The 14,436-nt window shown below is 41.0% G+C and overlaps 1 protein-coding gene across 1 annotated transcript in view; it reads right to left on the bottom strand.

The window, feature by feature from the left end:
- LOC128734593 (JNK-interacting protein 3) overlaps nt 1–14,436 on the bottom strand; it is a 700,363-nt gene that overhangs the window by 598,679 nt on the left and 87,248 nt on the right. The window contains exon 3 of the mRNA XM_053828867.1: nt 6,045–6,062. Within this exon, the coding sequence (XP_053684842.1) occupies nt 6,045–6,062 (18 nt within the window). The remainder of the gene's footprint in view (nt 1–6,044; nt 6,063–14,436) is intronic.

Genomic DNA, 14,436 nt, shown 5'->3' with positions numbered 1-14,436 from the left:
TAAAATTGCTCTCTTACCACCCTATAAAATTGCCTGTCATTTTATCTATCCAACGACATATAAGTTGTTCAGTTTCGTTCAGTAGTTTAGTAGTTATTACCATTTGAAATCTTTCATTCAAACGTTATACTTCTATTTTCATTTTCACAAAGTGCTACCCAGTCCCAGTATAGTAAATAAACACGTAGTCCTACGTCAAAAGTTAATCGACCCGATCCTCAATCAATTAACCGTTCCGAGAGTCTACTGTACATCTAACCGTCACTGATATTCAGCAAAAATCACTTTGAAAATTGTTTTACTTGATGCCATACGTGACCAACATCGTTAACATGATAAAACATGAAATAAAATAATTTAATGTTCAGATTGGTCACACAAAGCCCGCACGACCAATTTACATCATTTCATTTTTATTGAGCCTGTTAATAATGAGCGATACCTAAATACATAAAACAAAAATGGCAGGATTATTCCGTCAATACCATTACAAAATCTGCTAAAATATAAGTTTCAGTCAGTGCATTAGTTTAAAAACTACATTGAATATTCCTTGCATAGCTACGCATTGCGCGGTTTGCGCTTTACCAACCCAACAGCATACATTCTTTTATTTCGTTCAGTAAGAAGATCGTTGAACGCAATCATTTCGATTCGCAATCATGATTCGCAGATGATTCTTTCCAACACAATCTTTTGATTCAAACGATTCTAAATGAACCTCGATACAACAGTTCCGATCTGGTTTGAATCATTCGCATTCTCTCTGCTGTTGGTCGGCAATTCATCGGTGAATTCACTTTGTAGGGTTCTGTTCGAGAGCTTGCATGTGAGCGAGAATGATTGAAAGCAATACTTCGAAGCAAGCAATATATTCACCAAAAATAATGTGAGTGAATGATTTTTTCCATGCTTGGGTATTGCGTTGCGGTATGTGCAGAAAAAATCGTGGTCTGAGTGATCTAACAGGAGCGTATATATTCAAACACTGCAGTATTTCCGGGGAGTCGATTTCGCTGATTAGTACTTTTCCGATGAACACAGCTTGGGCAATAAATCTTCTTTGTTCCAGTGTTTGCATACCCAGAAGTTGACAGCGATCATTGTAAGTTGGTAGCTGCAAGGGATCACGCCAAGGTAGGAATCTCAGAGCAAAACGAACGAATTTTCGTTGCAACGATTCTATTCTAGCAATCCAGGCACTCTGGTAGGGACACCAAACAACAGAACTGGTTTCGAGTATCGGTCGCACTAACGACTTGAGGCACAACGGGTCCCGGAACTCATTGGCTATTTTAAAAATAAAACCAAGCTGTCGGTTAGCTTTCGTAATGATTTCACTGTAGTGCACTCTAAGCGAAAGCGCATAATCTAGATAAACTCCTAGGTCACGTACCTGCGTGACTCTACATAGTGGCTGATTGGATATGGTGTAACTGTACATAATGGGCTTTTTTATCCGATGAAAGGAGATGACACAACACTTTTGGATGCTGACGGTCAGAAAATTTTGCGGACACCAGTTATGAAAAACGTTAACGAGCTGCTGAAGCTCATCAGAATCCAGCCTATTTCGAACGACTTTGAATATTTTTACGTCATCTGCATAGAGCTTTCGGCGACCATCCGGAAGCAGCAGCGATATATCATTGATGAACAACGTAAAAAGCAGTGGTCCTAAGTTGCTACCTTACGGTACTCCGGAGGTATTTGTAAAGTGTGCTGAAAGCTGCAATCCGATTTTCACACAAAGAGTGCGGTTCGTCAGGTAAGTTCGGAACCATTCCACAAGAGCAGGCGGGATTCCTAGTTTCTTGAGTTTTGCTAGAAGAATTCCATGATCAACTCGGTCGAAAGCCTGTCAGATCGGTGTACACCGCATCAATTTGAGCACCAGCACTCATGTTCAGCAAGCAGGTTGAGCAGAAGTTCACCAAGTTAGTGGCTGTCGAACGTTTGGGATAGAACCTGTGTTGCTCCGACGAGATGTACTGTTTGCAGTTGATGAATAGCTCGTCATTCATGATTTCAAAAATCTTCGAGCACGCACAAAGTGATGTAATGCCCCTGTAATTCTGCACATCACGTTTGTCACCTTTTTGGAATACTGGAAACATAACGGAAAGCTTCCAACTAGTGGGAAATACGCATTGCCGGAGTGATAGATTAAATAGTAGACATAACGGACGTATGAATACAGCAGCACATCTTTTCAGCACACATGATGGGATCCCATCGGGACCAGCAGAAAAGGAGGATTTTAACTTATCGATTGCAGTTTCAACGTGACGGTGCGTGATTTCAGCTAGGTTAAAATTAATAACATTGCTAGGTAAGTTGCATAGAGCACCATCGACTTCAGCACTCGAGGCAGTACTGTTATGGAATGTACGTTGAAAGTTTTCAGCAAAGAGAGTGCATTTTTCAGCTAGCGAACTGCCATGAGTATCACCAAGAAACATATCAACCGGTAGCCCCGCTTCTTTACGTTTGGTATTTACGAATGACCAAAATAACCTAGGATTGCGTCTAAGATTGTTCTGCATTCGAAAGGTGTAATGCTTGTAGAGGTATCGGTTATATTTTCGGTAGATGCTGCTAACACGGTTGAAGTGCTGTTTAGAAATTGGACATCGTCGTTTGCAATATACTCGCAGAGCTGAGGAGCGCTGTCGTTTTAACAGCCGGAGATGCTGATTTGTCCAAGGAGGTTTTCGAGCTGGTCTTCGATAAGGAACAAAACGAGCGATTGCTGACATAATAGCCGAGTTGAAGTATTTCAGGGCTTCATCAACAGGGGGGGGAGGACTCCGAAACTGCCAATCAATTTGAGAAACGGCAATGTTCAGTGACTCAAAATCAGCTCTGCGGAAATCAAAACTCGGAATGTCTGGGATATCCACGAATTGTACCGGCTCTGTTAGACTGACAGAAATGTCACGCGCTAGATGATTCGAATCGAGTGGTAGCAGCGGTTCACTCGCTTCAAACACTTCACATAAAGCAGCGTCATTAACGAGAGCCCAATCGAGCAGGCGACCGTTGCCATTAGTTACATGGTTAATTTGCGTTAGGTTGTGTAGACTTAACCCATCCAATAGCGTAGAACATGCTGCAGATATGTTCGACTGTAGAAAATCAACAGTAGGGGTACCATCATCTATACGTTTCCACACTATACCGGGTTGATTATAGTCTCCGAGAATAATCGCGCGATCACTACCGTCCAACCGTGTAAGAATGGAGCCAATTGAACTTATATGATTTTCTATGGAGACAAAATCAGATCTACGGTCGTGTGGTAAGTAGATAGCACCTAATCTAATGCAGCGAGGTGGGACTGAAATTTTAACCCATAGTTGCTCTAGTGTATCACAAGTTGGCGTCGGATCAGCATAGCTGATTAAATCTCTAGAAACAGCAATCAGGACTCCACCGCCACGTGTCTTGCTGCTATTGCGAAGATCTCGATCGCAACGGTAAACGGTAAAAAGATTACCAAAAAGCTGCACGGAATTAACACAACTGTCCAGCCAGGTTTCGGTCAATACAATAACATCGTAGTCACATTCGGTGGCCGTCAGAAAGAAATCGTCAATTTTAGTCCGAAGTCCACGGACGTTCTGGTAGTATATCCGAAGTCTAGTAGTCGGTCACTAAGGTTTTGTTCTACAGAGACTGACGATGGATCATCAGGTTGGGCAGTATTAGAAGCACAGCGCGAGTGGGTGAATAGGAGTTAGCAAATATGTACTTGCCATGGAGAGTGTTTTGGAAGCCCCGTTCCGCACGCCCACACGTAGGACCGGGACGACTGATAAACGCTGGCAGCGCTGGCACGACTACGGTGTGGGGGTCGGGGGCATCCATGATACCAACAACAGTGCGTCCCAGTGTCACGTCATTTGATGAGATAAGCGGTCGTCTGAAGGTGGACACGTGATCCGACGTACTGCAATGCAAGGACACATCAGGTACCGAAAGCTCAGGTATACAATCATACTTGCCTGACGACGCAGGCTGGAAGACCCCGTCTCCACTTCCGAACACAGAACCGGCACGATGACGATGGCGGGTATCTGCAGCTAGCACGACTGTGTCGGAGGGATCAGGGGCTTCCATAATGCCTGTAAAGTTTCCCGGATCCAAAATAGCAGCAGTAGTAGAAGCACAAAAGCGCAAGCGCGAACTCGGTATAATATCAGAAATGCAGCCATTCCGATCGTCGTCAGTTAAAAGCACTTGCGAAGAATCAATCAGATAACGTCGGGTGGATTCATTATTATCGTCGATGCAGCATATCGGTTTTTGGCATGTCAATAAATTCCCGGAACAAAAGTCCAGTTGGCCAGGACGAAGCAGTTAAAGCTAGTTGTTTGTGGCGAGGATCCAATCCAATTTTGAACGAGACAAATGTTAAGTTCGTGGAGTCAACCCCTTTTGGTACTAAACGAGTAACGTCACTGTCTTCTTCATTAAGATCGAGACAGCGAGACACAACTTTCGTCACATCAGCATTAGTTATAGTAGGTTGAAAGCCGGATAGATACAGCCACCACCTAGCCGGGCGGGGAGCGGGTGTAATAGTGGCGACCGACAGATGACTAAAATCGATCGTGCTAGTGCCACGATCAGCCGAATCTCGTGGGGTTTGATCATTATTCAGCTCTACGTTATCAGCGCGACGACGTTTAACTCCTACCTTGGGCCACGATGTGACTGTTGAGCTTCGTTCATTACGGTTTTGCATAAGACGATCTACTTTGTCACTTAGCGATCCAACGGTTTAAACCAGCTGTTGAAATTGATTTGAAATAGCAGCATCCATCGGTTGAGTCGGCAAGTAATTTAACTTCTCAGCCAAATAGGTACGGCGTACGGATACTTTTGCCATTCAATTCAGTTTTGCAGGGTGGGCAAATAGATATAGCTTTCCCCTGCGCTAACAGCTCTTTATGGGCACGGCCGTTGAATCCACAGCATTGCTGCCCGATGTGGAAAAAGGAATCACAAAAACCACAACGCACAGGCTCCAAATCGTTAATCGGCAGCTGACATTCTCCACACATTTTTTTATCCATTGTCATTGCCATTGGATGCTCCTACGTTATAACAATACGGGCCGGATCAAAGTGCGCGTATGAATTGAACTGGTTGCGAACAAAAACACTATCGGGATTTATATCACACACGGAAAATCCGAAATGAACTTCAATATCAGCCGGTACTTTAAGGTCCAGATAGCGGCAGGCTTGGCATACACTTTTCGCTTCGATTTTGCTCTTTTGATTACTGCACCTCAGCGAAACAGAATTTGAAAAAGTGTTGTATGGGGCATTTGTAGAGCTGGTAATTATCTATAATATTGCTGAAGAAAGTAAAGCTTTATCTTTAGTATTTACGCCGCTGTAGGGCTGCAATGCCGTTGGTAGCCAAAAGAGCGCTCTTTTTGCTACCAACGGGGTAGCAGCCTTACAACGTCACAAATACAAAAGATAGAGCTTTACTTTCTTCAGCAATATTATAGATAGCTACAAGCTCTATAAATGTCCCATACACCACTTTTTCAAATTCTGCTTCGCTGAGGTGCAGTAATCAAAAGAGCAAAATCGATGCGAAAAGTGTATGCCAAGCCTGGATAGCGGTATTTCACCGAAAGCAGAAATAAAACACACAATTTACACCAACAATAATTTAAGAAACAATTTAGCAAATACTCGATAACAACGTAAACAACGTGGTTTCGGTATAGCGATACACAGATGAGATACAATTTTTGTTTCTTGAACTATGTTTCTGAAAAATAAACAATCTGCAACTTTGCAGTTGAAAACATCGCTTTATATCGCAAGAATAAAATGTTAAAATTTTAGTAAATGAATAAAAGTGAACCACCCTAGTCAAAAATTATACCAAAAGATAGGTCTTTTTTCTAAACAAATTCTTAGGAATACATGAAATCTGTAGAGTAAATAGTTTTCGAGATAATTCCGTAATACAAAATCCTACACCAGAAACATATACCGCTTAACCTATCTACTTACCGAAAAAATTATCATTCACTGCAAAATAAGAAATCAATAAAAATATCAGTACAGTATCAGTATATTTAAACATAAATAATTTTCATTGAAATGCCACTATTAACAAAAGATCTTCAAATATTAGTACTTAATTGTTTGAAAATGGTTAAAAATGAGAATCACATTTTTGACAGAAAACAGACTAACAGGCAATGAACGTAAAAGTATGTAAAAAGGTGCTCGAGCAATAAGTGGCAAACTAAAATATAATGTCGGTGCCATCGCTTATTTATAACTTCAGCACAAAGTAATATTGGTAAAGTGGCTTACATATTTTTTGATGCGTTTGGTAAACTATTTCTGGAGGGCGCCACCAGCAGAATTTACACCCAAAAAATCAATTACTTTCTTCGGGCCTGTTAGTCTGTTCTCTGTGCTTTTAATACCTCGAAACAGTGGGTCCCTCGTTCACCAAGAGATCCCGCAATTTCATAAAAAGTTGAATTTTTAGCAAACCCTGAGATCTACATCATGCGATATCTCTTAAATTTACAATTAAACAGCTACCTACACTACGGACAAGGAAACAGTAAAACGATAGCGGCGACAAAAGTTCAAGTTTGAATTTAAACAATTATAAGTTATCATAAATTTCTGGGGTTGCTGAATAAAGTAAGCGGAAACGTTAACAATACTAAGTTAATTTAATAATTCACCAAAAAGAGTCAATTTAAATTTGATAGGAAAATTGCACGGTGTTTAAAAAAGACAAAAAAAAATTAAACAACTAACAAATGACATGGTTATACTTAGTAGGGGAATTAGGGGCATAATGAGCACACGGGGCGAAATGGGCACCCCTCTTTTATAGGAAAGTACGCATTTTGTAACATCATATGGCATGCGAAATACTGCTGTAGGTACTACAGTATCAATTAATCAAAAAATGAGTGATCTCTACTTTTAAAACAGGGAGTTACATTAAAAACTACAAGCTATACAGCCCTAAGGGTTGCACGAAAGGGTGACGTAGGACTATATCAGATCATCAGATCAAAGACTAATGTAAACTGCATTTCTGGCATAAGTATGTTTATTAGAATCTGTGACTGCCATTATTCAAGTGAATGTTTAAAAGAGAAGAGCGAAATTGGATGCCATTTGGTTTTAAAGTAACAATAAACTTATTATGAACAAAATGACATAATTATGTTATACATTAATGCTTTAAACTGTTCAGCAAAATACATGAGCATGAACCGAAATCGCAGAAACGATGCAAGCGGCGTGTGAGGGGTACCGCACTTGATTCGTACTGGAATTTTCTCTTATTTCTTCAAAAGGGAAAATGGTTTCTGTATACAGCAAAGTTATTCAGCAGTTGATCGTCATTACGCAGGTGTGCAAAAGTTCATAATTTCGTGACTTCACGGCGCTAGTGTATGGGCTAGTTTTCTGAATGTGTTCTATCTACGGAATGTGTTTATTTGTATGATCCTGTTTTCAGAAAAGGTTTTAGTGGACCAAGAATGCTAGGCTGATGAACGGAAGTATCCAATTTTCACACTATGTATCATCACTATGCAAAAAACTTTCTAAACATCTTGCCCAAGTAAACCAAAACACCACATCAGTCCTACTTTCTATCCACAGATGCCCTACTTTCTGCTAACTGCAGAAATGGTATCATGTGATGAGATGATTTATGTGAAAAATATCTAAGAAAACATGATAACTACTAGAAAAAAAATAATCAATAGAATGCTACATCATTTAGAAACGATTGAAGGATCTTTCCGAATGCAGCAACTTGTATCTGGCCGCAATTTTAAGATGTACAATTTACAGCGGGTTTTGGCGCCACCTGGTGACAAACTTATAAAATATTATCCCCCAAATGATAGGTCTTAACCTACTGATTAACTTTGCTGAAGACAGTAACTTTCTATATAACCAGGATTCCGAGATATTCCGAGATAACGCGCGAGTATCCGTGTTACAAAAGTTGGTGCGAGTAACGGAAGGTTAGAAATCACTTGTGTGCATCATAAGGGTTGAAATGCTAATGAATTATCCTCCTACCACAGGGGTAAGGGGTCCCAAAGCATCAGAAAATAAATCAATTCAAAATAAATTCATGCCTTCAAAAACCCCACACGCCAAATTTGGTGCCATTTGCTTGATTAGTTCTAGAGTTATGAGGAAATTTGTACTTCATTTGTATGGGAGCCCCCTTCTTAGAAGAAGAAGGGGTCTCAGTACACCATAGAAAAACATCTTACCTCCAAAACCCCCACAAGCCAATTTTGGTTCCTTTTGCTCGAATAGTTCTCGAGTTATGAGGAAATTTGAATATTAGTTGTATGGGGGCTCCCCCTCCTAAAGAGGGGAGGGGTCTCAATTTACCATAGAAAAAGTTCTTGCCTTCTGAAACCGCTACATTCCAAATTTGGTTCCATTTGCTTGATTAGTTCCAGAGTTTTGAGGAAATTTGTGTTTCATTTGTATAGGAGCCCCCCCTCTTACGCCCCCCTTAAAATTGCTCTCTCACCCCCCTAAAAAATTGCTGGTCATTTTATCTATCCAACGACATATAAATTGTTCAGTTGTGTTCAATAGTTTAGTAGTTATTAGCATATGAAATCTTTCATTCAAACGTTACCCTTTTTTTTCGTTTTCACAAAGTGCTACCCAGTCCCAGTATAGTAAACAAAGACGTAGTCCTACGTCAAAAACCCGAATTAATCCACCTAGTGGTGAAAGGAACCTTTGTTATACGGTCTTACTTGCTCTTTGAGATAGAACTCGACAAGTCTTCGGAACATAATTCATCTATTGGTTAACGTTGCGGAGTGCGTTGGTTTTCATAAAATTTTTGGAAATTGAATAAGTTTACAAAATTTGAACAAAATAGCAGCACAACTGGGAAACCGGAGAAGCCTACGCCGATGAAGCGTTCGTTTGCTCCAAAGGCAGCCTGGCAAACAATCGCACTGGACTTCAATGGCCCGTACGCAAAATTGGGCGGAATTTTGATTCTAGTGGTCGTGGATTATAGATCTCGCTATTTGTTTGCGAAGCCAATCCGGTCCACGGGGTTTGAACACGTTAAAAATTATTTGGACCGAACATTTGAGATAGAGGGATACCCTCAAAATATCAAAACAGATAACGGTCCCCCATTCAACAGTGAAGACTACAAAAAATATTGTAGAGAACGAGGTATAAATGTCATTTTCAGTACTCCTTTTTTCCTTCAACAGAATGGCTTGGTAGAGGGTTATATGAAGCTTGTCAATAAAGGTGGAAGCACACAATGCACCAGCCCACAGAGTGACCAAAGTGCCTCCTGAAGAAGTGTTGATGGGTCGGAAGATTCGACGTCGATTACCATTACTGGCCAGTTAAAGTTTGGAGTATGATGCGGATCTACTCAGTGCGAGGGATCGTCGGATCAAATTACTAGGTAAAGAATATGAGGATGCCCGCCGGGGTGCAAGAAAATGTCGTGTTAATCCAGGAGATCTCGTAATAATCGAACGCACAGCTCGGGTAAAAGGGAATACGAGGTTTGACCCGGAGAAGTTTACCGTAACGGAGGAAGATAATGGTATTCTAACTCTGTGTGATGATGACGGGAAGATTTTACGGCGCCATGTGACACAAGCGCGTAAGGTAAAGGATTGGAGAAAGGATGAACCAACAACCACAGGTATTGATGCAAACGAGGATAATTTAGTACAACGTCGTTCAACTCGGGATCGGAAAACACCTACACATCTAAAAGATTATGTGCGGATTTGTGAGCTTGAAGCATTAGATAAAAGACGCTCGAGACTAATTAAATTTTAACAAGTTGTTTTGCCCTTTGTTTTTTCCCCCCAAATATATTAGTTTACGGTGCATAATAAATAAATATCTTTTTTTTTAGAAGAGGGAAGATGTGGGGCACACGTATGGCAGTCTGTTGTGAACATACCCTAGTTGTTATCGAATACAACTGAATAAGCTACAATGTACGTATGGCGTCAATTGACAGTTAGTGAGATTGCACTCATACCAATGCACTCGTACGGTCGGAGACGAACGAGAATCGTATCCTTCGTGCATCGTCCTCTTTCTTTCGCAGACCATCGCCGAGGTAAGTCGTAGCTCGATTAGCTCTGGTGTGTCGGGTGATTTCCCCGCGGCGTGCGGACCGGAACTCCACAGGTATAGCCACTGACGAAGTGACATGACACATAGAAGAAAATTCTTTATAAACCATCGTCCTGCACATTTTGCCTGCACACTAGCACCCTCTGTAATGCATGTTGCGGAATAGCTTGCATTCGCAGGGTGTTATACTGTAAGGTTTTGTACATTTGTGTGGTTTCTTACTGAAAATTCGAAGCAACACTCGCGCACCGCGTTGTAACCATGTTGCGAAACATGCTTTTATAAAAAATGAGTGGTTTTTGATTGGACGATGGAATTATCGCGAGTGTCTCATCTGTTTGTCTGTGGTATAGCAATCACTTGGAAAACCGAAAATCGATAGAAGACCCAGCGGGACGAATGTAAGGTACCATTCGACTCAGTTTCGAAAACTGAGAATTTGTGTATGTATGTGTGTGTGTGTGTTTTTTTTTACGTGAGAAAACGCTCAATGCCAGGCACACTAATGATATATTGGTACATCACGTGGCACAGTGTGGGACTCTAACCCACTAAAAACCTCACGGGCGTCTGGTATCAGGTATCAGCATTTTTGGCTCGAGCGGCACGTTTCTCACAATTGTATGGAGAATTTGTGCCTTGCCCATCTTGCCCGTGACATCATTCACCCGATGAGGACGGGAAGGAAAACAGAAGGAATAGGATGGGACGGATTGAAGACATTAGACGACACAAAAACATATAAACCGAGTGACTACTATACCCCCAGAGGAGTGCTATAATCTTCGATAAGTTAAATTATCAGTAGTACACCCCCTGGGAGATGTCACGTGATAACTAAGAGCATAAAGCTCAATACCGTTTTTGGTAAAAACAACAAAATGTCTCGCAATGTCAGTTTCCTGAAATTCGATTCATTGTAGATATAGGATCCAAAGATCCCATTAACCCATTTTGACCTGGTGTAAATTGAAATTACATTAATTTCATACACTGGGACATAGTGGGTTAAGTCCGCGGTTCCTTGTCAGTCAACTGACAAAGACACTGCACTTTAACTTTGAATGCTACAAAAGAAATTTGTTGGCATTTTATCTCAAAGTTTTGCAATGAAACTTTTGTTTGACACCAGTTTCAAAATTTAAAATAAAGAAATAATCTTTATAGTGAGGAGCGAAAAATGCCATTTTGATCGCGTGTTTATTAAGACTAAATTAATTTTTAGGTCAAGCGAACTAGTTGCTTTGGTGTTTTGGACACTTTTCTTCTAAATAACTCGAAACATGTCAACAGTATTTATATTAGCGTTCGATTCTGCTATAAATGCCAAACCCAAAACATGGGTCAAAACGCGGGTTTTATTTATTTGGCAAAAAAATATGAGCGGTAAATGGCACCCATATGGACATATAAGATGAGCGGTAAAAGGGGTCGTGATAGTGCATTACTTTTTTAAAACGAAGTCACTATTATTAAATATTTAGAAACCAGTTGATTTTTTCTTGTAAACACAATTGTTTTCTTTAGCTTATGACGCAAATTGCGTTTCGATGGACCTCAATTTAGATTTGTTATGGACAAACTAACATAGAATCGTTTTTAAATGAGCGGTAGATGACGACCATACGGTAATTTAGCTAATTTCAATTATTTTTTCAATGTCAAACGAGAGGTTTTGACACTACGAATATATATGCAAAATTGCAGAATTGGTTTTTCCGGTCAAAAGATATTAACCCTCGAACACTCGCGCCAACTTTCGTAACACAGTTACTCGCGCGCACAATAGCCCAAAACCAAAGAAAACGTGCGCACTAGAGTTTTGACTAGGAAAACTTGGTTTTAAGTTTATCAAACCTTTGGAAGACTTTTTCGAAATTGAATGCTCTATCGTCTGGTAGAATTTAAATTTTGACTAATCCCCCAAAAAGTGAAATAAAAAAGTTATTTTTCTTCAATTTCAATATAACACATTGATGTGTTCTGCAAAGCTTTAGAGCATATTATTACAAGAAACTTTGCTGAAGATAATAACCTTCTATCTCTTCAGCGAAGATAGAGAAATCTTATTTATTGTAAATACACTTGTAAAATCAGTTTTTCTATTTCAGCTCTTTTTGTAATTGTTCTATGACTTTTTCAAGTATTCAACCATGCCCTGACCGAATCTGTGTCAGGTGGAAGTTGACTTCGCCGTGGCGCCTGTCGACCCACTCGGATACTTCCCGAATGAGTCGGTGTGTCCACCGGCCCTTTGAGGAATCAGACAATTCCCGCTGCCATGTGGTCATCGAGATCGATCTTGTGGTACTCCGTATGCCTCTAGTTCCACGTTAGTTGAAGCACTGCTACACTTTATGTCGGTGCTCGAAGCACCGGAAGCAAGCCTCCGACTGCTTGAGCACGCTCAGTGTGCATACCGACCACTCCACTTTTAGCCTAGCAGCTTTCAGGGCTTCGTTTCCGTCCGCCTGCGAGAGTCGTATGGTAGCTACCTGGGTCTCGATAGGACCCCTACGCAGGCGAACCGTCTCGGTTGCCACCACCACTCTACTTTGCTCTTTGAGAGCCTGTACGACCTCACACACATCGGTGATCTCATCCAGGTTTTTAAATCGACTTGTATGCGGAACTCTTCTTGGTGGCGTCCTTCTTTAACTCGAGGATCATTTCGCCAGTGCGTGAGCGGCGGATGCTCCGCACGCCCGCGCCCAGATCCCTGAGTAGGGCATCTCCTCTCATGGCCTTCAAATCCTCCGAGTATTTCGACTCGTCGGTTTTCAGGATTAGAGCGTCGCCCTTCTTCGCTCACTTCCATGTCGGTTTAGATGGAGCTTCCTTTTTCTTTCTTTTTCTCTTCTTGGCCTTAACTTTGATCCACGGGCCACCCGTCTTGGTCTTCCCGCTGGTTGATTGATCGCGTTTTTTTGGTCCACTAGGGGTGCCATCCCTCGGGGACTGTCTCATACGCTTGGCGGACGCCTTACCGCTGTTGGTAGCGCTCTCTGTAGCTTTCTCAGCCGCGTTGCGACACCCTGTCAACGGGCAGGCATCCGTTTGTACTGACTTCGACGCCTTCACAGTCCCCTTCTTCACCTCTCCAGCACGCGCCACGAGGTCGTTGTGTGTTTTGGTCGCTGCACACAAGGTTCTCCGAAGCATGAGCATGCTCTGCTTCAGGTCCTTGGAGAAATTGCCACGACCTGACGTGAACTCGATAATTATATCGAGCTGCTTTGACGCTGCTACCATTTTAGGTAGTGCGACCCTATTCTTTCCCATCGCCCTGATTAGCGCTGGGCCTGTTCCACCTACACTAGCGCTTTTAGGTGCATCCTGCTCCACCCTTGCACAGTGGTCCAATCAGCGAAATACGTGACCGTGTGATATTGCGCCAAAACGTGAAGTTTTTTGCATATAGTGTCTTTAGGAACATTTCTTTTTATAATAAGCCCCCTCTTGTGAGAGAAATCTTTGGGTAATTAATTCCCTTAGAAGTGAGATACGAAATTTATTTTCTCGTACATTCGAGATACAGGTTTGGTACTTTCGACGAAGTTGTAGTAAATATCAATGCAAACAACTTTGTCAAAGACACTATACTTGTATCTCTGCATGGAAATTATCTATGAAGCGTTATTCGTTGGCAAATCTTTCAAAACAGTTTTTAAACCCTGACTTATTCTGGTCAACTTTTACGTGTTTATAGTGTTCTAAGAAGTTGTTTATCTTGCTAAAATCAACATTTTATTAGAACATTATTATACGTGATTTTCTGAAGTTTCTGAGATTTTGAGCTTTTTTGATGAAAAATAGTATTACTTGAGCTTAAATACTTCCCAAGCTGGCAAATGGTGGCAGATGAAACAACTCGTACTTAAAAGTACAACGTTGCCTATTTTATTTTTTGTTTGAGTAAAATTAATTGTTAATTGATTCGTGTTTTCCAATTAAATAGTTATTTAGTCATTCCGAGAAAATTCGGCCTTCTTTGACTGTTGTTAAAATTCGGCCATTTGGATTTCGGCCATTCGTGATTCGACCATTTGTGTTTCGGCCATTCGGTACCAACCCATTATGAGTGTGATCTTTTGAAAAGACACTAATCGAAGGTATTGAACCAAATAGACCTAAGTTAGTTATTTGGAAGCTTTTCTCTTATTAATTGCGTCAAATAATTTTAAGTCTACATTCATTTTCGACTCGAAAATAGACGAAAAAATTGCTGGTAACTCAATTTGTTAGAAAAAGATTG

The sequence above is a fragment of the Sabethes cyaneus genome, chromosome 2 (genome assembly GCF_943734655.1).
Source record: "Sabethes cyaneus chromosome 2, idSabCyanKW18_F2, whole genome shotgun sequence".
In the NCBI taxonomy this organism is placed as follows: Eukaryota; Metazoa; Arthropoda; class Insecta; order Diptera; family Culicidae; genus Sabethes; species Sabethes cyaneus.
This window is presented reverse-complemented; position numbering and strand designations above follow the sequence as displayed.